Source organism: Micromonas sp., mitochondrion, assembly GCF_000090985.2.
Source record: "Micromonas sp. RCC299 mitochondrion, complete genome".
NCBI classification, from domain to species: Eukaryota; Viridiplantae; Chlorophyta; class Mamiellophyceae; order Mamiellales; family Mamiellaceae; genus Micromonas; species Micromonas commoda.
In genome coordinates, this window is record NC_012643.1 from 1 (window position 1) to 20,017 (window position 20,017).

Here is a 20,017-nt window from a genome sequence, read left to right on the forward strand (position 1 = left end):
TAGTTCTTTCTCTTTTTTTTTATTACTTTTAAATAAGAGTATTACTTTTACAAAAAAAATATACTATGCATTTTATACTAAAAGCATCGTATGACAAAACAAGTATATAGATATGTACGAAAAAAATTGTTTAACTACTGCAATAAAAACCGAGCTTAGCGCATCACCTTTTACAGTATTAGTACAAATGCATCCACTTTCATCAAATGACAATACTAGTTTTCTTGAAAATCTGTATGCAATTGATGCATCCATTCAGATAAAACAAATTCCTGTGCATCGAGTACAAACAAATGCAACAGAATGGATTACTCCTTTATTATCAACTATTACAGGAACTTGTCGAATAGTATGTATACAAAATATTAATACATTTAAAAAAGTATTAAAAAAATTTCAACAAATGTCTAAACAAAATGAGTTACCTTGTAATATAATTGCAGGATCTTATGGAAAAACTTTAATTAATCTTTTTGACATTGATGTTTTAACACAAAAAGATATAAAGATTGAAGATATTTTAGTTGTACAACAAGTTCCAGTCAATATACTTTTTACATTGACTACTCCTATACTTCAACTTTTATCACTCCCTTCACTTAAGGCGAATAACGGGAATTGAACCCGTATTTTCAGAGTCACAGTCTGACACTTTAACCGATTAAGTTATATTCGCCATAACACATTTTATTAAGGTTAGAGACGGACTTGAACCGTCATTACAGGATTTGCAATCCAATACATTACCATTATGTTATCTAACCCTAGTAAAAAAAAATATGGGAAAGGCAGGATTCGAACCTGCGATGACGAAAGTCAGCAGATTTACAGTCTGTCGCCTTGAACCGCTCAGCCACTTTCCCATAAGTTTATTTTCTTGTTCTCTAAACAAAGTCGTTGTTATGCCACAATTAGATCCTACGTCGTATTTTTCTCAGTTTTTTTGGTTATGTGCAACATTTGGTACATTTTATCTTGTACTGACCAAGTATATTCTCCCACAAATTGCGAAAGTGCTTTTTGTCAGACATCAAAAAGCTGAACAAGCACAAATCACCCAAGAAAGTCCTTTACAACAAGAAACTTTACATGTACAACACACAACAGGACAACATATGACAGATGCGTGTAGCAAAGCAAAACAAGCTGTACAGAATGCAATGCAAAAGTCACAAGAATGGATGAAAGAACAAACTGCACAAGTACAACAAAAGCAATTAAATAGCTTACAAACACAGTATACAAGTCAAATGAAACAAAATGCATATACATATGCACACGTTTCACAAGCCTTAAAACATACTCTACCACCAAGTGCACAAGCAGCTACACAATTTCTACATCCAAAAAATACACCGAAAATGCGTGTATTTGATAAAACAGTAGTACATACACTATTCACAAAATAAATATATGTGTATGAAAACATGCACATATATAACAAAAAATACAACATCTTATGCAAATGATTCAACAAAATCTTGCTTATATCTTAGGAGGAACATTACTTTTTCTTGTTTGTAGCTCCAAAAATATCTTAATCTATAATGAAGAATTACTTATTGCCTTAAGTTTTCTTGCTTTTATTGCTACAAGTGCACACACAATGGGAGATGCAATCGCTGAAACCTTTCAAACACGTGCAGATCAAATTCAAACTGAATTACAAGCTTTTTTTGTTGCCAAAGAAACATTGTATCATGAAGTAAAACACCAGATTCAAATGCAACAAACATTAGCACAAAGTATGACCGCTTTAGGAACACTTGTTCAACATCAGTTACAAGACTTACATACACAACGTGCAAAAGCTCTCCAAAATTCAGTACAAACACGTACAGTCACACAGTTACAACACATGGTATCACAACAAAATGCAGTACATGCACACTTGCATAACGTAACTTCGCAAACATACACACATGTTATGTTAGAAGCTATACAACTCCAAAAACAACATATGCAAAAACTATGTATGGAAAATGCATTACAATTACTTGGAACTATGAAACGAAAAAATGTAACACAGAAACAAATAGACACAAAAAAAGTTGAAAGTACTCAAAATACTGTAAAAAAAACAGGAAATAAAACAAAGAAAAAATAACTTTTTACTTGTAGAGTCTACAAAAAAACCTTGTATGGGAAATAGTTTTTCCTATGCAAGGATACTTCTTTTTTTTTCATGCTTTCTTTAGTATATATGGAACCAACCGAACCCAAACCGACTTCGATTTTGACTCATATATACCCTGTATATACTATACCACTATGGGACACGCAGGTGAAAGCATAACACACTTTAAAAAATTTTTACATGTTTTCTATACAGACATATGTAAAAAAGTACTTATCCCAAGTGATCATCACTTTTAAAATAATTATAAACCCTTTTGTAGTCTCTTTTTTGATCATATACCAAACTACTTTAAAAAAAGATTTTGGTGAGGCTATTTATTACATTTTGTTAATTTTAAAATCTTGTAGATAGCATCTATTGAGTATAAAGAAAAAAACAATTGTATGATGAATTTCATTCAACGTTGGCTTTTCTCAACAAACCATAAAGATATTGGTACATTATATCTTATTTTTGGTGCTTTTTCTGGAGTTTTAGGATCATGTTTCTCCCTTTTAATTCGTATGGAATTAGCACAACCTGGAAATCAAATTTTAGGAGGAAATCATCAATTATATAATGTGTTAATTACAGCACATGCATTCCTTATGATTTTCTTTATGGTAATGCCCGCTCTTATTGGTGGATATGGTAATTGGTTTGTACCAATTATGATTGGTGCACCTGATATGGCATTCCCACGTTTAAACAATATTAGTTTCTGGCTACTCCCTCCTTCATTATTACTTCTCTTAAGCTCAGCTTTAGTTGAAGTAGGTGTAGGAACTGGATGGACAGTTTATCCCCCACTGAGTCATATTACAAGTCACTCAGGAGGTGCTGTAGATTTAGCTATCTTTAGTTTACACGTTTCAGGTGCAAGTAGTATCTTAGGAGCAATCAATTTTATTACAACCATCTTTAATATGCGTGGACCTGGATTATTAATGCACCGATTACCATTATTTGTATGGAGTGTTTTAATTACAGCATTTTTACTTCTTCTCTCATTACCTGTACTTGCAGGAGCTATTACAATGCTATTAACCGATCGAAACTTTTCAACCAGTTTCTTTGATCCAAGTGGTGGAGGAGACCCTATTCTATACCAACATTTATTTTGGTTCTTTGGGCATCCGGAAGTCTATATTCTTATTTTACCTGCTTTCGGAATTGTAAGTCATGTGATTTCAACATTCTCTCGAAAAGCTATTTTTGGACAAATTGGAATGGTATATGCCATGTTAAGTATCGGATTACTTGGTTTTATTGTTTGGGCACATCATATGTATACAGTAGGTCTTGATGTAGATACACGTGCATATTTTACAGCAGCAACCATGATTATTGCAGTGCCAACAGGGATTAAAATCTTTAGTTGGATTGCTACAGCATGGGGTGGATCAATTCATTTACGAACACCTATGTTATTTGCAATTGGGTTTATCTTCTTATTTACAGTAGGTGGACTTACAGGAGTTATTCTTGCAAATGCTGGAATTGATATTGCATTACACGATACATACTATGTAGTTGCTCATTTCCATTATGTACTCTCAATGGGTGCTGTATTTGGATTATTTGCAGGATTCTACTATTGGATTGGAAAAATCTCTGGATATCAATACCCAGAAACCTTAGGACAAATCCACTTTTGGTTATTTTTTATTGGTGTAAACCTTACATTCTTCCCAATGCACTTCCTTGGATTAGCTGGAATGCCACGACGTATCCCAGATTATCCAGATGCTTTTGCACAGTGGAATGTCATCTGTAGTTATGGATCTTACTTATCAATCTTAGCAAGTCTCTTTTTCTTTTATGTTGTATTTGCTACCTTAACCGGTAATGATGTATGTGAAGAAAATCCATGGGCTTTTGATGATGAAGATACATCTGTATCTACACTTGAATGGACAACTCTATCACCACCAGCATTTCACACGTTTGAAGAAATTCCAGCAGTGAAAGAAACACAATTTAACTTATTACAAAAATAATACCTTTATATATATACCTGAACTCTTTTGTGACGGTATATATATTACAACATAGAATAAAGCAGACCTAAAAGTCTTCAAAATGCACGTGAAGGTGTCTATTCTCCACGCAGACGAATGTTTAAAACAATAAGGTCAAATATACGTAGACCTTTTTTATCAATACTACATATCTTAATATATACAATATATGAATAGTATACATGTATATATAAAGAAAAATAACTTCCAAACGACACACAGGTAGAACATACTATGCTTTCTGTTATATCAATGCCCTTTTCAGGTACTCCTCTATTTATTTTTGCATGTAGGAGTCAGAACTGTAGAGAACTCGTCGTTGGAATTCAGTCTTTATATACTTTAAAAAGTAACTATTTAGAGTAAAACCTCTCGAGTACTTTACTATTTGATCTCTGTAGTAAAATACATAACATTTCAAAATTAACAAAATGTAATAAATAGCCTCTTCATTTTATTTATTTTTTATGTCATTTAAAAATTATTCTCTTCAGTCTATGACAAGTGTTATAATATTCCAGAAAAGTGGTGCGCTACTAGGGAATAGAAAAAAAACAAAAAAAAAAGAAAAAAGAGGGGCGGGGTGTCCGGGTGAGCGATAGCGAAGGGGGACATATAAATATAAATTTTAAATAAAAGATAGATTTAAATTGTACATAGAAGTATACATAAAAGAGAGAGAGATTTTTTTGTTAAATTATACACATAAAATACATGTAGATTGTAAATATACGTTTAAATTGTAAATAAAATATAAATATTTCTTTTTTTGTTTTTCTTATAGTAGAGAGTTAAATATTTGTTTTAGGGCTAGGTCTATATATTATTTTGTCATTCTGTTTTTCACTTCAATGAGCTCTGTATATATTTTTAGATGTTTCCTTGCAAATTGTTGTGTGTATACTAGATATTGTAATGCTTGTATTATAAGATGCAAGTTTATGTATGTATATGGAGTGGTATGTTCTGTCGTGGAATATATATTTTTTTGTGTACATATATACATATATTGTCATGTATCTTGTGTTGAGAGTTGGTCGTGCTTTATATGATTTATTTTTCGCATATTTTTCAGAGAGTGCGCTAACGCATGAAATCAGCAGCCTAAAGACTACGGCCGCAAGGCTAAAATTTAAAGGAATTGACGGGGGCTTACACAAGCGGTGGAGCATGTGGTTTAATTCGAAACAACGCGCAGAACCTTACCAATCCTTGCAATATACAGAAAACAATGGTTATGCTTTGTATTTTGGTATACAGGCGCTGCATGGCTGTCGTCAGTTCGTGGCGTGAGCTGTTGGGTTAAGTCCTAGAACGAACGCAACCCTCTTGATATGTGTATATTTTTAAAGTATACCTTATCATACTGCCAGTGACATACGGGAGGAAGGTGAGGATGACGTCAAGTCCGCATGGCCCTTATGGGTTGGGCTACACACGTGCTACAATGGCGGAAGCAAAAGGTGGCAATATGGTGACATGGAGCAAATCCTTAAAAACCGTCGTAGTTCAGATTGTTCTCTGCAACTCGAGAACATGAAGATGGAATCGCTAGTAATCGTAGATCAGCATGCTACGGTGAATTTGTATCTAAGCCTTGTACACACCGCCCGTCACATAATGGGAGCGAGATCTGCACAAAGTATTGTATGGGTATATATACATATGTATATTTTGTTATGGATAAGATATATATTTTATAGGATAGCACTGTAGGTATTGTGACTGATATGAAGTCGTAACAAGGTAGCCGTAGGGGAACCTGCGGCTGGAAGGACTCTTTTTTGTACAAGATAATGTAGTATTTTTTATGGTAGAAAGAAACGAAACATATGAGTTTGATCCTGGCTCAGAATGAACGCTTGCGATAGGCTTAACACATGCAAGTTGAACAAAAGTACATTGCTTTTGTAGCGAACGGGTGCGTAATGTGTAGGAATTTACCTTTTTAAAAGAGTGAAATGCTTTGAGAAAACATGTTGTTGTAAAAAGATAAGCCTACATAAGATTAGATAGTTGGTGTGGGAAGGGCGCACCAAGTCGAAGATCTTTAGCTGATCTTAGCGGATGATCAGCCACACTGGGACTGAGACACGGCCCAGGCTCCCATGGGAGACAGCAGTGAGGAATCATGGACAATGCACGAAAGTGTGATCCTGCTATATCGCGTGAGTGATGAAGGGTATATTGCTTGTAAAACTCTTTCAGCAAGAACATGCTTGCATGTATATGGATAGTGACGTGTCTTGCAGAAGAAGCCCCGGCTAATATCTGTGCCAGCAGCCGCGGTAATACAGAAGGGGCAAGTGTTATTCGGAATAATTGGGCGTAAATGGCGTGTAGGTTGTGTTTCGTAGCTTTTTGTTAAATCCTTATTGGTATGATAAGTAAAGCGAAAAGAACAGTTACACTGGAGACTGAGAGGGGAAAGGGGAATTTCTAGTGGAGAAGTTAAATTCTTAGATATTAGAAGGAACACCGAAAGCGAAAGCACCTTTCTGGCTCAGATCTGACACTGAGGCGCGAAGGCGTGGGGAGCGAAGCCGATTAGATACCGGCGTAGTCCACGCAGTCAACGATGCTGTATTCCTTTTTGGAAAGCGGAAAATGTAACGGTTGTATGTATGCTTTAAAAGCATACATACAACTCATTTTATTGGCGAAGTAGCTCAGTTGGTTAGAGCAACGGATTCATACTCCGTGTGTCAGTGGTTCGAATCCACTTTTCGTCAATTCTCTCTGTATTTTTTATTTTCTTTTGTTTTTTTAATATAAAGTATTTTGGGGATGCCTTGACTATATATCATGAATGGGCGTTAAATTATGCGAAAAGTTGTATCTAAGACAAACCGTGAGAGAGGTACAAATACCCATCGTGGAAAACCACATAAAGATTCACACAAAGGGAACTGAAACATCTTAGTACCTTTAGGAAAAGAAATCAACCGAGATTCCGTGAGTATCGGCGAGAGAAAGCGGAGCAGGCAATTTCTATACATTTGTGCAAAACATGTCTGGGAAGCATGACCAAAGAAGGTAAAAGTCCTGTATGATGAAAATGTATAGAATAAAAAAGTAGAACATGTTAAACTGTTTGAAGATAGGAGAACCACCTTCTAAGCCTGAATATGATATATAGATCGATAGTGTACAAGTACCGTGAGGGAAAGGTGAAAAGAACCCTACACCGTAGGGAGTGAAAAGATCTGAAACAGAATACTGACAAGCAATTGGAGCTTATGTTTTAGTCTATTAAAACAGAGTGACAGTGTACCTTTTGCATAATGGGTCAGCGACTAAATGAAGCAAGTATGCGTAAGCAGTGATGTGGACGCGTAGCAAAAGCAAGTCGACAAAGGCGTGAGATTTGCTTCATTTGACCCGAAACTAAGTGATCTTATCTTGAACAGGTTGAAGAAAGCGTAATGTCTTTTGGAGGACCGAACCGACGTCTGTAGCAATAGGCGCGGATGATTTGAGATAAGGGGTGAAAGGCCAATCAAACTTAGAAATAGCTGGTTCTTCGCGAAATTTATTGAGGTAAAGCGTACATAGACAAAACTGTTAATGGGGGTAGAGCACTCATTGAGCTATGGGGGTCCAAAACCTTACTGCTCTCAAGGAAACTCCGAATACCATCTAACATGTAACACGAAGTGTGCAGTCAGACATATAGTGCTAAGGTTATATGTCGAAAGGGAAACAGCCCAGCCCAGACGCTAAGGTCCCTAAGCTTTCTGTGAGTGGGAAAAGAAGTGAAACAACGTTGACAACTAGGAGGTTGGCTTGGAAGCAGCCATTCTATCATGAAAGCGTAATAGCTCACTAGTCGAGTTGTTTTGCACTGAAAATGTATCGGGGCTGAACAGAAACACCGACGCGCTGGTTTAAAGATCTTTATTTAAAGGTAGCGAAGCGTTTTGTACGCCAATGAAGAAGATACGTGAGTATTTTTGGAGGTATCAAAAGTGACTATGCTGACATGAGTAACGAAAATCATGTAGAATCATGATCACCGTATGTTCAAGGGTTTCTGCGTTCTGGTCTACAGCGCAGAGTTATGTTCGGTCCCTAAGAGATACACGCATCCGTGTGCTTAATGGACAGTATTTATATAGGACGGTATTTGCTTCTAAAAGCTACAATTGGATATGGTGTATAGTAAGTAAATATCCAGGAAAATTTATAAATGTATTGACCGTACCCTAAACCGACACAGGTGAACGAGTCGAATAGACTCAGGTGATGAGAGAACCACATTGAAGGAACTCGGCAAAATATTCCCGTACCTTAGGAAGAAGGGAAACCAAGTATGGTGACACAAAAATGGGGGTGACGACTTTTTACTAAAAAATTAGGACTCTGCAAAATGGTAACATGAAGTATAGGGTCTGACGTCTGCCCGGTGCTAGAAGTTTAAAAGGAGTGTTGAAAGATACAAATGGAAAGCCTAGTAAACGGCGGTTGTAACTATAACAATCATAAAGTAGCGAAATTCATTGCCAGCTAATTCCTGGCCTGCATGAAAGACGTAACGATTGCCCCACTGTCTCCAGTGTGGACTCAGTGAAATTGAATTCTCCGTGCAGATGCGGAGTACGTGCCCCAAGACGAGAAGACCCTGTGCATCTTTACTGTACATTTACATTGACAAAACCATACGTATGTGTAGGATAGGTGGGAGTACATACATCCTTGAAATACCACCCTTACTATGTTTTTTGTCTAACATCTTAAGGATAGACAATGTATGTGAGGCAGTTTGACTGGGGCGGTCGCCTCCTAAAGAGTAACGGAGGCGTGCGAAGGTAAACTCAATGTAGATCGGAAACCTACTGAAGAGCATAATGGTATAAGTTTGCCTGACTGCAAGATTCACAGATCGAGCAGAGACGAAAGTCGGTCATAATGATCCACAAGTACTGAGTGGAAAGGCTTGTGCTTAACGAATCAAAGATACGCCAGGGATAACAGGCTGATAATTCCCTAGAGTCCATATCGACGGAATTGTTTGGCACCTCGATGTTGACTGATCATATCCTGGGGCTGAAGAAGGTCCCAAGGGTTCGGCTGTTCGCCGAGTAACATGGTACCTGAGTTGAGTTTAGAACGTCGTGAGACAGTTTGGATTCTACCTGGGGTGCGCGTAAGAATTGAGAAAACCACATCCTTGTACGAGAGGACCGGATGTGTACAACCTCTGGTATAGTAATTGTCTAGCCATAGGCATGGTTACTAGGCTACGTTGTGATAGGATAAGTACTGAAAGCATATGAAGTACGAAACTTTTTTCAAGACATATTCTTTTTTGTATATCGTACAAGTTGAGTACGTTGATAGATAAGCTGTGTATTGTTTGTAAAAACGTAAGCATGCTTATACTAATTTATACATTTTGTTGTTGTTGAGGGAGGACTGTAGATCAGTCTTCCTTTAATAACCCTACAAATAGCATACATACACCCTTTTAGAAATAAAAGATGTAAGACGTTAAAAAAACAAATTTAAAGCTTTAGCCTCGAATAGTAAAAAGGTTTGGAGTATATACATGATACACATATATACACCCCTAAAAAATGAACTACTGAGAAAAGGTCGAGGGTAAAAGATCAAAAGCTACAAGAATACCTGCAACAAAAAGTACCCAGGCAAGAGATAATGGAAGTAAAACTTTCCATCCTAAACGCATGAGTTGGTCATAACGATAGCGTGGAAATGCAGCACGTACCCAAATATAAAGGAATAAAAAAATAATAGTTTTAAGTCCTAACCACATTGAGCCTGGAATCCAATATAAAAATGTAAAAGAAAATGGAGGTAACCAGCCACCTAAAAAAAGAATGACACAAAGTACGCTCATCATAATCATATTTGCATATTCACCAAGAAAAAATAATGCAAACCCCATAGATGAATATTCAACGTTATATCCAGCAACCAGTTCGGCTTCTGCTTCAGGTAAATCAAAAGGTGCACGATTTGTTTCTGCTAAACATGAAATAAAAAACATTAAAAGTAAAGGAAAAAGTGGTACTCCAAACCAAACATCTTCTTGAGCCATTACAATTGCAGATAAATTTAATGATCCTACACATAATAAAACAGTAATAATAATTAAACCAAGCGATACTTCATAGGAAACCATTTGTGCTGTAGAACGTAAAGCTCCTAAAAAAGCATATTTAGAGTTACTTGCCCAGCCTGCCATAATAACCCCATATACACCTAATGAAGAAATAGCAAAAATATATAACATCCCAACATCTAAATCACATAATACAAGCCCTTCTCCAAATGGAATAACAGCCCAAGCAATTAATGCAAGTAAAAATGTTAAAACAGGAGCTGCTAAAAAAACAACTGTATTTGCGCTACTTGGTAAAACTGGCTCTTTAATAAGCAGTTTTAAACCATCAGCTAATGGTTGTAAAATACCAAAAAAACCAACAACATTTGGTCCTTTACGGCGTTGCATTGAAGCCATTACTTTTCGTTCAGCAAGTGTTAAATATGCTACAGCAACAAGTAAAGGAACAACAATACCAAGAATTTTTGCAATAATACTTAATAAAAATAAAAGCATACCACATTCTTTTTTTTGCCATGGTGTATGGCATCCCCTACGGGAATTGAACCCGTGTCTTCGCCATGAAAAAGCGATGTCCTAACCACTAGACGAAAGGGACAGTACTAAAAAAAGGAGAGTAGTTCCAATGGTAGAACAGTGGTCTCCAAAACCAAAGGTTAAGGGTTCGAATCCCTTTTCTCCTGAAGAAAATGTATGTGCTCGTAGCTCAATGGATAGAGTGCCGAACTACGGATTCGGAAGTTGAGAGTTCGAATCTTTCCGAGCATGCAATCGGGCCTATAGCTCAGTTGGTTAGAGTGTACGCCTGATAAGCGTAAGGTCAGTAGTTCAAGTCTACTTAGGCCCAAAAAAAGTATATTTCCCAGCGGAAAAAGGGATTCGAACCCTCAACCCTAGCCTTGGCAAGGCTATACTCTACCATTGAGCTATTTCCGCTCGACTTCCTTTCAGTAGGATGAAGCTTGCTCTTAAAAAAGAAAACAAGCTCCAAACATAAAAAATATATACTTAGTGAAGATGAATAGCATCATTTAAGTAAATACATGTTAAAATGGTAAACACATATGCTTGTAAACAAGCAACTCCAACTTCTAAAAACATCAGAGCAAAAACAACAGCAAATGGAATACTTGCTGCAAGTTTTAATACACCACTTAATGATAACATACTCCAAGCAAAACCACTTAGAATTTTAACAAGAGTGTGCCCTGCCATCATGTTCGCAAAAAGTCGAACACCTAAACTAATTGCACGGAATACATATGAAACAAGTTCAATTACCACTAAAAAAGGTGAAAGAATTAAAGGTGCTCCCGGAGGAAGAAGAAAACTGAAAAAATGTAAGCCATGAATTTGAAATCCGATAATTGTCACAGCAATAAAAACTGAAACAGATAATCCGAAAGTCACAACAAAATGACTTGTAGTTGTGAAACTATATGGAATCATTCCAATTAAATTACTACATAACAAAAAAGTAAAGAGAGTAAATAACATAGGAAAATATTGTTTCCCTTTTTCTCCAACTTGTTCAGAAACTAAACTTACAACAAATTCATAAATCATTTCAATAAGGGATTGCCATGGTGTTGGAACTAATGATCCTCCACGAGCTGTTACAAGAACACAAAGACACATAAAAAGGCCTGTTGACAAACACATAAATAATGAAGAATTTGTAAATGAAAAATAAAAATTACCAATATGCATTGGAATCAACGAAATAATCGTAAATTGTTCTAATGGTGAATAAAAAAACATATACTTGTTCTTTTTGTTGTTTTTGTTCTTGTAGTCTATACAAAAACAAAGTATCTAGTATTAAATAACACACATTTTTTATGAATTTAGTTTTATTTTATATGTTTGCAAGTTTTGCACTACTTGCAGGTATTATGGTTATTAGAGCAAAAAATCCTGTGTACTCAGTCCTATTTCTGATCTTAGTTTTTTGTAACGTATCAGGACTTCTTTTACTTATTAACCTTGACTTTTTTGCAATGGTCTTTCTGGTTGTTTATGTTGGTGCTATTGCAGTGCTTTTCTTATTTGTTGTTATGATGTTAAATGTTAAATTAGCAGAAATAAATGATAGTATTCTAAGATATCTACCAGTAGGTGGAGTATTTGGTCTATTATTTTTCGGTGAAATTTTCCTTTTACTAGAACAAGATCTTGTTCCAGTTATGACATATGAAACACAATCTATCCTCTCTATCATGGAATCTATAACTATGTATAGCGTATTTGGTGTATTAAGTAGTGCAACACTCTTATTTTCACTCTTTTCACAACCATGGAATAGTTTGACCATTTTTTCTCAATGGCAAAAGCATTTTATCCAGATACAAGATACTATAGCAAACTACAATACATTTGTACAAGAACAGGCACTGACAGTAAATGATCTTGAATATGTTGTTTGGCCATATACAATGGAACAGACAACAACAATTCATACAATTGGACATGTAGTGTATACATATTACATGGTATTTTTTATTTTAGCTAGTATAATTCTTCTTATTGCAATGATTGGCTCGATTGTACTGACAATGCATAAAGGTGTATTTGTGAAACGTCAAGATGTTTTCGAACAAAATACTCGAGATTTCTCTAAAACATTACGAAAAGTTAAATCACTATAAGAAAACAAAACCCTAGCCAAACACAAAATGGTTTGTGGTCAAAGCATCACAAATCATTTTTATTACCGAACCAAAATACTCTAGTCCTCAGTAGCTCAGTGGTGAGAGCGCATGGCTGTTAACCATTAGGTCGTTGGTTCAAATCCAACCTGGGGAGAACATCACACAACAAACACACTTCTATTTAACTAACGTTTATCACACAAGACAGATAAACAATTGAAAAAAACAAATGCTTTATGCGTAGTTTTTCTATGACAGTAAACTCATTTTTCTCGATGAGTTTTATGCCAGTAGTTCTTTTTGTGGGTACATTTTTATTTCCACAAATTGTTTTTTTAGATGCTCCTTTGCCTTGGCAAATTGGATTTCAAGATCCTGCAACACCAATCGCTCAAGGTATTCAAGACCTACACCATGATATTTGTTTTTTTATGGTGGTTGTTCTAACTTTTGTAATTTGGATGTTATGTCGTACTTTATGGCATTTTCATTGGACAAAGAATCCTATTCCTTCAAAGATTATTCATGGAACTGTTATTGAAGTGGCTTGGACAGTGACACCAAGTTTAATTTTAATGGTTATTGCTGTACCATCTTTTGCTTTACTTTATTCTATGGATGAAATTGTAAACCCATCTATTACATTAAAAGCAATTGGTCATCAGTGGTATTGGACGTATGAGTTATCAGACTATAGTACAGCAGATGATGCTTCTATTGTATTTGATAGTTATATGATTCCAGAGGATGATTTAACCTTAGGGCAACTTCGTTTACTTGAAGTAGATAATCGTGTTGTTCTCCCTGTTCATACACATGTTCGTGTTATTGTGACCGCTGCTGATGTGTTACATAGCTGGGCTGTCCCATCTTTAGGTGTAAAATGTGATGCTGTACCAGGTCGTTTAAATCAAACATCTTTTTTCCTTCAACGTGAAGGTATTTTTTATGGTCAGTGTAGTGAGATTTGCGGAGCAAACCATGGGTTTATGCCAATTGTAGTTGAAGGTGTGTCTTTAGATGAATATATCTCATGGGTATCCAATAAAATGGAAGAAATTTAATGTAGTATCATGTATATATACATGATAAACGTCTTAATACTAAAATAAGACAATATAAAAAAGAAAAAACGTATGAGTCAACATGTTCAAAAGCACCCTTTTCATCTTGTAGATCCTAGCCCGTGGCCTATTTTCGCCTCTCTCGGTGCTTTAAGTACTACTGTTGGAATGGTTATGTATATGCACGGATATTTAGGAGGTGAACTCCTTGCTTCGTGTGGTTTTAGTATGATTATATATTCTATGTATGTTTGGTGGCGTGATGTTATCCGTGAAGCTACGTTTCAAGGACATCATACACAGACCGTTCAACATGGATTACGTTATGGTATGATTCTTTTTATTGTATCAGAAATTATGTTTTTTTTCGCCTTCTTTTGGGCATTTTTTCATTCTAGTTTAGCACCTACAATTGAAATTGGAGCTATGTGGCCACCAAAAGGGATTGAAGTGTTAAATCCTTGGGATATTCCGTTTCTTAATACAGTTATTTTATTAACTTCTGGAGCTTCTGTTACATGGGCTCACCATGCTATTTTAGCTGGAGAGCGTAGTCAAGCAATTTGGAGTTTAGCAGTTACAATTGTGTTAGCAATGGTTTTTACAGGTCTACAAGTAATGGAATATATTGAAGCACCTTTTACAATTACCGATGGAATTTATGGTTCAACTTTTTATTTAGCTACAGGATTTCATGGGTTTCACGTATTTGTAGGTACAGTTTTTTTACTCGTATGTTTAGTACGTGTATTCAAGATGCATTTTACAAAGCAACATCACTTCGGGTTTGAAGCTGCTGCTTGGTACTGGCATTTTGTAGATGTTGTATGGTTGTTTCTTTTTGTTGCTATTTACTGGTGGGGTGGTAATTAAGTTATCCTACGAATATAATATGCATGGCACTATGCCATGCATATAACACTCTATTTTAACATACACAAGAATCTATCCTAAAAACATATATGCGACTTTATATGTCCATAAGAAAAGACTATGTGGGCATAAAAAGAAAAAGACAATTACAGTTGTTGTAATTCCTAAAAGAATAGCTTTTTCATGGTCAATTGCTCCATATGTAACTAACTGCGAGGGTTGCTCAAAATACATGATTTTAATTAATCGAATATAATAAAAACAACTTACCACACTACTTAGAACACCAAAAAGAGCTAAACCATATAATGATGAACCCATTGCTGCAAAAAATAAGTAAAACTTACTACAAAATCCTGCAAGTGGTGGAATTCCAGCCATAGAAAATAATGTACAACTAAATGTCAAAGCTAGTACTGGGTGAGTTTGACCTAAAAGTCCTAAATCTTGAATATACTTGAGGCGAAAGGTTTTACTATGGTCAATACAAGAAAGTACAATCGTAAAAACATTTACTGTCATAAAAATGTATAAGATTAAGTATAAAAGCACTGCTTGTAATCCTTCTACAGTTCCACAACAAATACCAATGAGTAGATATCCAACATGTCCAATTGAACTATATACAAGTAAACGTTTTATTTTTTTTTGTGCCATAGCTCCGAAAGCACCAATAAAAAGTGAACAAATACTACAGAAAAAAAGAACATATTGCCAAGCAAATAATAGGTCATAAAAACTACCTAAAAGAAGACGTAAAAATACTCCTAATAAAGCAATTTTCGGTGTTATTGCGAAAAAAGCTGTTACAGAAGTTGGAGAACCTTCATATACATCAGGTGCCCAAAAATGGAACGGCGCTGCTGTTAACTTAAATAAAAACCCTATCATTATAAGACCCATTCCAAGATGTAAAAAAGAATGGTGTGTCTGAAATAAGGCAGATCCAGCAAGACATTTGGCGATATCTTCAAAATTTGTTAATCCTGTATACCCATATACTAATGAGCATCCAAATAGAAGTACACCAGATGAGAAAGCACCAAGAAGAAAGTATTTTAATCCCGCCTCTGTAGAAAACTCTGAATGACGCTTTGATGCAGCTAGAACATAAAAACATAAACTTTGCATTTCAATAGCTAAGTACATTGAAATAAAGTCGTATGATGATATTAAAAGTAACATACTAATTGTTGATAATAGTACAAGAATACTATATTCAAAAATATTTAACATTGAAGTCTTTAAATATTCCATCGACATTAGCATCGCTGCTGTAGCGCTACAAAGAACCATAGCTTTTAACAAAAATGTGAGTTCATCAATTACAAATGTATTATAAAAGCTCACCATTACACTAAAAGGTGAATGAATGGTTAAACCAAAAGCACAAACAAGACTCCAAACACTTAACCAAGCAATAGTGTGTGTAAGAATTGGATATCCTTCAGCTTTTGATGTACTCCATACGACACCAAACATAAGTAAAAGCATTGTTGTACATGTTAAAAACAATTCAGGAAAAAGGGCATAAAAATCATTTTCAAACAAATGAATAAAATGTAAACCCATCATAAATTTATTTTTTTTTAAGTTTTAATTCTATTTATTCTTGTGTATAAGAAATACCCATACACAAGAAAATAAACATTATGAAATGTATGCACCATGTTGGATAACATTTGAAACTGAAACGTGCATAGGGTCTAAAAATACTTGTGGATAAAAACCCATCCATAAAATAGCCAGTACAAAGGGTACAAAAATCCAGAATTCTCTTCGATTTACATCAGAACCCATTGATATGTATAATGGTTTAAGGTTTCCAAAAACCACACGGTTATATAGCCAAATAGAGTAAGCACCTCCAAGAATCATTCCAGTTGCTGCAAGTGTTGCAATCCATGTATTTGTTTGGAAGGTACCAACCAGAATAAGGAATTCACCAACAAAACTACTTGTCCCAGGTAAACTTAAGTTCCCCATCGTGAAAACAAGAAAAAAGAACGAGAATAAAGGCATAATATGTACTAAACCACCATAGTATTGAATTAAACGTGTATGTGTTCGATCATATAAAGTACCAACACATAAAAATAAAGCAGAAGCAACAAATCCATGACTTAACATGAGAAGTATTGCACCCTCTACACCTTGAACATTTAAACTAAATAATCCAATGGTTACAAATCCCATATGAGCTACAGACGAATACGCAATAATTTTTTTTAAATCAATTTGACGTAAAGTAGTTAATGAAGCATATACAATACCAATAATGCTCATTGTGTAGATTAATGGTGTAAAATAGAGAGAAGCTTCAGGAAATAATGGAATTGAAAAACGGAGAAAACCATATGTTCCAAGTTTTAAAAGAATTCCAGCAAGGATTACAGAACCTGCAGTTGGAGCTTCAACATGCGCTTCAGGAAGCCAAATATGTAATGGTACCATAGGTACTTTTACAGCAAACGAAGCAAAGAAAGCAAGCCATAACAAGAGTTGACGACGCTCACTAAATTCAGAGACAAGTAATACCTGTAAATCAGTTGTCCCCACTTGAAAATAAATTAAAAGAATAGCTAAAAGCATAAGTACAGAACCTACAAGTGTATAGAGGAAAAACTGATAGGCTGCACGGATTTTTCGAGCACGTGAACCCCAAACACCAATAATCAAAAACATTGGTAAAAGAACACTCTCAAAAAATACGTAGAAAAGGAGTAAATCTAACATACAGAAAACAGCAAGCATACAAGTTTCTAGAATAAGAAATGCAAGACAATATTCTTTGACATGTTTTGAAATATTCACCCACCCTACAAGCAAACAAACTGGAACGAGAAATGTGGTTAACACAATAAAGAAAAGTGAAATACCATCTATCCCTATATACGCATTCATATTAAAAAATGGTAACCATCCAATATGTTCGACAAACTGAAATTTAGCTGTAGAATTATCAAATACAATCCATAGTCCACTCGCTACAACAAAATTAATAAGACTTATACACAAAGCAATTATTTTGATGGCACGAACTTTCCAGCTTGGTATACAAGCAATAATTAAAGCTCCTACAAGTGGAAAAAGTAATAAAAATGATAGAAAAGGCATACTTTATGTTTTTTTTTAACACATACATCCCTATAGTATTAATGAATATATGTGTTGACTAAGCTGTTTTACGTGCATGGTTAAACAAAATAAAACTGAGCACGAAAAGTCCATAAATACGAGGATCCACCCATGGAGAAACAATATCCCAAAAACTTACAAGAATTATACATACACCGACCCCACATAACATAAGGAAAGCATAATGATAGATATACCCACTTTGTAGTTGACTTACTTGACGCATAGTTTGTGTACAAATTTGCATAATACCTGCTGGTCCAATAATTTCAATAAAACCCTTATCTAAAGTTTTAAATGTTGTATGATACCCAAGACTTAATGCTTTGGATGCAATATAATCATTGTATACTTTATCAAAAAGCCAACGTTTATTGAGGAAAATATAAAGTTTTCGTCCAATAAAACTTGTTTTCATCATGTAAGCAAAACTACTCCCTACAATATTAATATTTAAAGCAAAAAGTGCACCAAGTACACTAAATACAATAGGAATAAATTTTATAGACTGTGGAATATACTCGGATTCTAAAACAATTGTATTTATAGGAAGAATGAAAAGAGCATTGTTCCAGAAAGGTGTACCTAAACCAATCATCATATCTTTTGCCATGTACCCAACAAAAATACTTCCAAATGCAAGTATAATTAAAGGCCAAGCCATTAATTGAGGTGCCTCATGCACATCTTTTAAACTAGCTTTAAATGAATTGACTGGACCTAAAAAGGTTAAAAATAAAAGACGGAAAGAATAATATGAAGTAAATAAGGCCGATAGAACACCTAACCAATATGCAAAATTTCCACCAATTGTGTACTTTGCGTACGCTACTTCTAAAATAACATCTTTTGAGTAAAAACCTGTTAAGAAAGGAAAGCCAATAAGTGCTAACGAACCAATAAACATCATAGCATAAGTAAACGGAAGAAGTTTTACAACACCACCCATTTTTCTCATATCTTGTTCATCAGCTAAGGCGTGAATGACTGAACCTGCACTTAAAAACAATAATGCTTTAAAGAAAGCATGGTTCATTAAATGAAACACGCCAACAGCATATTGTGATAAACCACAAGCAAATACCATGTATCCAAGCTGACTACATGTTGAATAAGCAATTACACGCTTTAAATCGTTTTGTACAACACCCGTAGTTGCTGCAAAAAAAGATGTCATAGCACCAACAACTGTGACTACAAGTAAAGCATGAGGAGCATACTCAAAAAGTGGAGAACAACGTGCAATCATAAATACACCTGCAGTTACCATCGTAGCTGCATGAATAAGTGCTGACACGGGTGTTGGTCCTTCCATTGCATCTGGGAGCCAAGTATGTAATCCAAGCTGAGCTGATTTTCCTACAGCACCGACAAATAATAAAAGACAAATAGTTGTAAGTGCGTGAGTATCCATATGGAAAAAGAAAAACGACTCTTGTGCAAGTTGACCAGCACAAGCAAAAACAGTTTGGAAATGTACACTTTTACACATAAAAAAGATGCCCATAATACCTAAAGCTAATCCAAAATCACCTACTCGGTTTACTAACATCGCTTTGATAGCAGATTTATTAGCTTGGACACGAGTATACCAAAAGTTAATTAGAAGATATGATGCTAAACCTACGCCTTCCCAACCAAAAAACATTTGGATGAAATTATTTGCAGTAACAAGCATTAACATAAAAAAGGTAAAAATAGACAAATACGACATAAAACGTGGTAAATGTGGATCTTGACCCATATATGCAATTGAATACATATGTACGAGTGTACTCACAACTGTTACCACTACAAGCATAACAACAGTTAAACTATCAAAAAGAAATCCCCATGATGCATCAAAGAGTTCAGAATGAAACCATGGAGCAAAATCTAGATAGCAAGGACTGCCACAAATTCCTACTTCATAGAAAGCAAGAATAGAAAGAAATGCTGATAGTGCTACACAAACTGTAGCTAAAATTGGTGAGCCACGGTATCCAAAAAAACGACCGAAGCCACAGCAAAGCAAAAAGCTAAGCAAAGGCAAACACACAAGTAATAAATACATATATATATAT

The 20,017-nt window shown here is 35.1% G+C and overlaps 11 protein-coding genes and 13 non-coding genes across 24 annotated transcripts, besides 3 other annotated features; 14 read left to right on the top strand and 10 right to left on the bottom strand.

The window, feature by feature from the left end:
- Positions 1-603: 603 nt before the first annotated feature.
- trnH(GTG) lies at positions 604-676 on the bottom strand. The gene has a single exon. It is a non-coding gene; the product is annotated as a tRNA-Val (tRNA).
- A 17-nt stretch (positions 677-693) lies between these two features.
- trnC(GCA) lies at positions 694-764 on the bottom strand. Its single transcript has one exon. It is a non-coding gene; the product is annotated as a tRNA-Ala (tRNA).
- A 16-nt stretch (positions 765-780) lies between these two features.
- trnY(GTA) lies at positions 781-863 on the bottom strand. The gene has a single exon. It is a non-coding gene; the product is annotated as a tRNA-Val (tRNA).
- Positions 864-873: a repeat region.
- Positions 864-13,097: a repeat region.
- On the top strand, positions 903-1,409 carry atp8_1 (ATPase subunit 8.1). Its single transcript has one exon. The coding sequence runs from the start codon at positions 903-905 to the stop codon at positions 1,407-1,409; it is 507 nt and encodes a 168-aa protein (YP_002860119.1).
- atp4_1 (ATPase subunit 4.1) lies at positions 1,460-2,107 on the top strand. Its single transcript has one exon. The coding sequence runs from the start codon at positions 1,460-1,462 to the stop codon at positions 2,105-2,107; it is 648 nt and encodes a 215-aa protein (YP_002860120.1).
- Positions 2,524-4,119, top strand: cox1_1 (cytochrome oxidase subunit 1.1). The gene has a single exon. The coding sequence runs from the start codon at positions 2,524-2,526 to the stop codon at positions 4,117-4,119; it is 1,596 nt and encodes a 531-aa protein (YP_002860121.1).
- rrs_1.1 lies at positions 5,213-5,905 on the top strand. The gene has a single exon. It is a non-coding gene; the product is annotated as a small subunit ribosomal RNA (ribosomal RNA).
- Positions 5,973-6,737, top strand: rrs_1.2. The gene has a single exon. It is a non-coding gene; the product is annotated as a small subunit ribosomal RNA (ribosomal RNA).
- On the top strand, positions 6,799-6,872 carry trnM(CAT)_1. The gene has a single exon. It is a non-coding gene; the product is annotated as a tRNA-His (tRNA).
- rrl_1 lies at positions 7,043-9,345 on the top strand. Its single transcript has one exon. It is a non-coding gene; the product is annotated as a large subunit ribosomal RNA (ribosomal RNA).
- Positions 9,722-10,723, bottom strand: nad1_1 (NADH dehydrogenase subunit 1.1). Its single transcript has one exon. The coding sequence runs from the start codon at positions 10,721-10,723 to the stop codon at positions 9,722-9,724; it is 1,002 nt and encodes a 333-aa protein (YP_002860122.1).
- Positions 10,755-10,826, bottom strand: trnE(TTC)_1. The gene has a single exon. It is a non-coding gene; the product is annotated as a tRNA-Phe (tRNA).
- On the top strand, positions 10,839-10,911 carry trnW(CCA)_1. The gene has a single exon. It is a non-coding gene; the product is annotated as a tRNA-Pro (tRNA).
- On the top strand, positions 10,924-10,996 carry trnR(ACG)_1. The gene has a single exon. It is a non-coding gene; the product is annotated as a tRNA-Thr (tRNA).
- trnI(GAT)_1 lies at positions 11,002-11,075 on the top strand. The gene has a single exon. It is a non-coding gene; the product is annotated as a tRNA-Asp (tRNA).
- On the bottom strand, positions 11,093-11,164 carry trnG(GCC)_1. Its single transcript has one exon. It is a non-coding gene; the product is annotated as a tRNA-Ala (tRNA).
- atp6_1 (ATPase subunit 6.1) lies at positions 11,237-11,989 on the bottom strand. Its single transcript has one exon. The coding sequence runs from the start codon at positions 11,987-11,989 to the stop codon at positions 11,237-11,239; it is 753 nt and encodes a 250-aa protein (YP_002860123.1).
- On the top strand, positions 12,070-12,876 carry nad6_1 (NADH dehydrogenase subunit 6.1). Its single transcript has one exon. The coding sequence runs from the start codon at positions 12,070-12,072 to the stop codon at positions 12,874-12,876; it is 807 nt and encodes a 268-aa protein (YP_002860124.1).
- On the top strand, positions 12,961-13,033 carry trnN(GTT)_1. The gene has a single exon. It is a non-coding gene; the product is annotated as a tRNA-Val (tRNA).
- Positions 13,086-13,097: a repeat region.
- Positions 13,098-13,115: 18 nt separating this feature from the next.
- cox2 (cytochrome oxidase subunit 2) lies at positions 13,116-13,943 on the top strand. Its single transcript has one exon. The coding sequence runs from the start codon at positions 13,116-13,118 to the stop codon at positions 13,941-13,943; it is 828 nt and encodes a 275-aa protein (YP_002860125.1).
- A 72-nt stretch (positions 13,944-14,015) lies between these two features.
- Positions 14,016-14,816, top strand: cox3 (cytochrome oxidase subunit 3). The gene has a single exon. The coding sequence runs from the start codon at positions 14,016-14,018 to the stop codon at positions 14,814-14,816; it is 801 nt and encodes a 266-aa protein (YP_002860126.1).
- A 72-nt stretch (positions 14,817-14,888) lies between these two features.
- Positions 14,889-16,391, bottom strand: nad2 (NADH dehydrogenase subunit 2). The gene has a single exon. The coding sequence runs from the start codon at positions 16,389-16,391 to the stop codon at positions 14,889-14,891; it is 1,503 nt and encodes a 500-aa protein (YP_002860127.1).
- A 75-nt stretch (positions 16,392-16,466) lies between these two features.
- On the bottom strand, positions 16,467-17,933 carry nad4 (NADH dehydrogenase subunit 4). The gene has a single exon. The coding sequence runs from the start codon at positions 17,931-17,933 to the stop codon at positions 16,467-16,469; it is 1,467 nt and encodes a 488-aa protein (YP_002860128.1).
- A 58-nt stretch (positions 17,934-17,991) lies between these two features.
- On the bottom strand, positions 17,992-20,007 carry nad5 (NADH dehydrogenase subunit 5). Its single transcript has one exon. The coding sequence runs from the start codon at positions 20,005-20,007 to the stop codon at positions 17,992-17,994; it is 2,016 nt and encodes a 671-aa protein (YP_002860129.1).
- Positions 20,008-20,017: the final 10 nt, after the last annotated feature.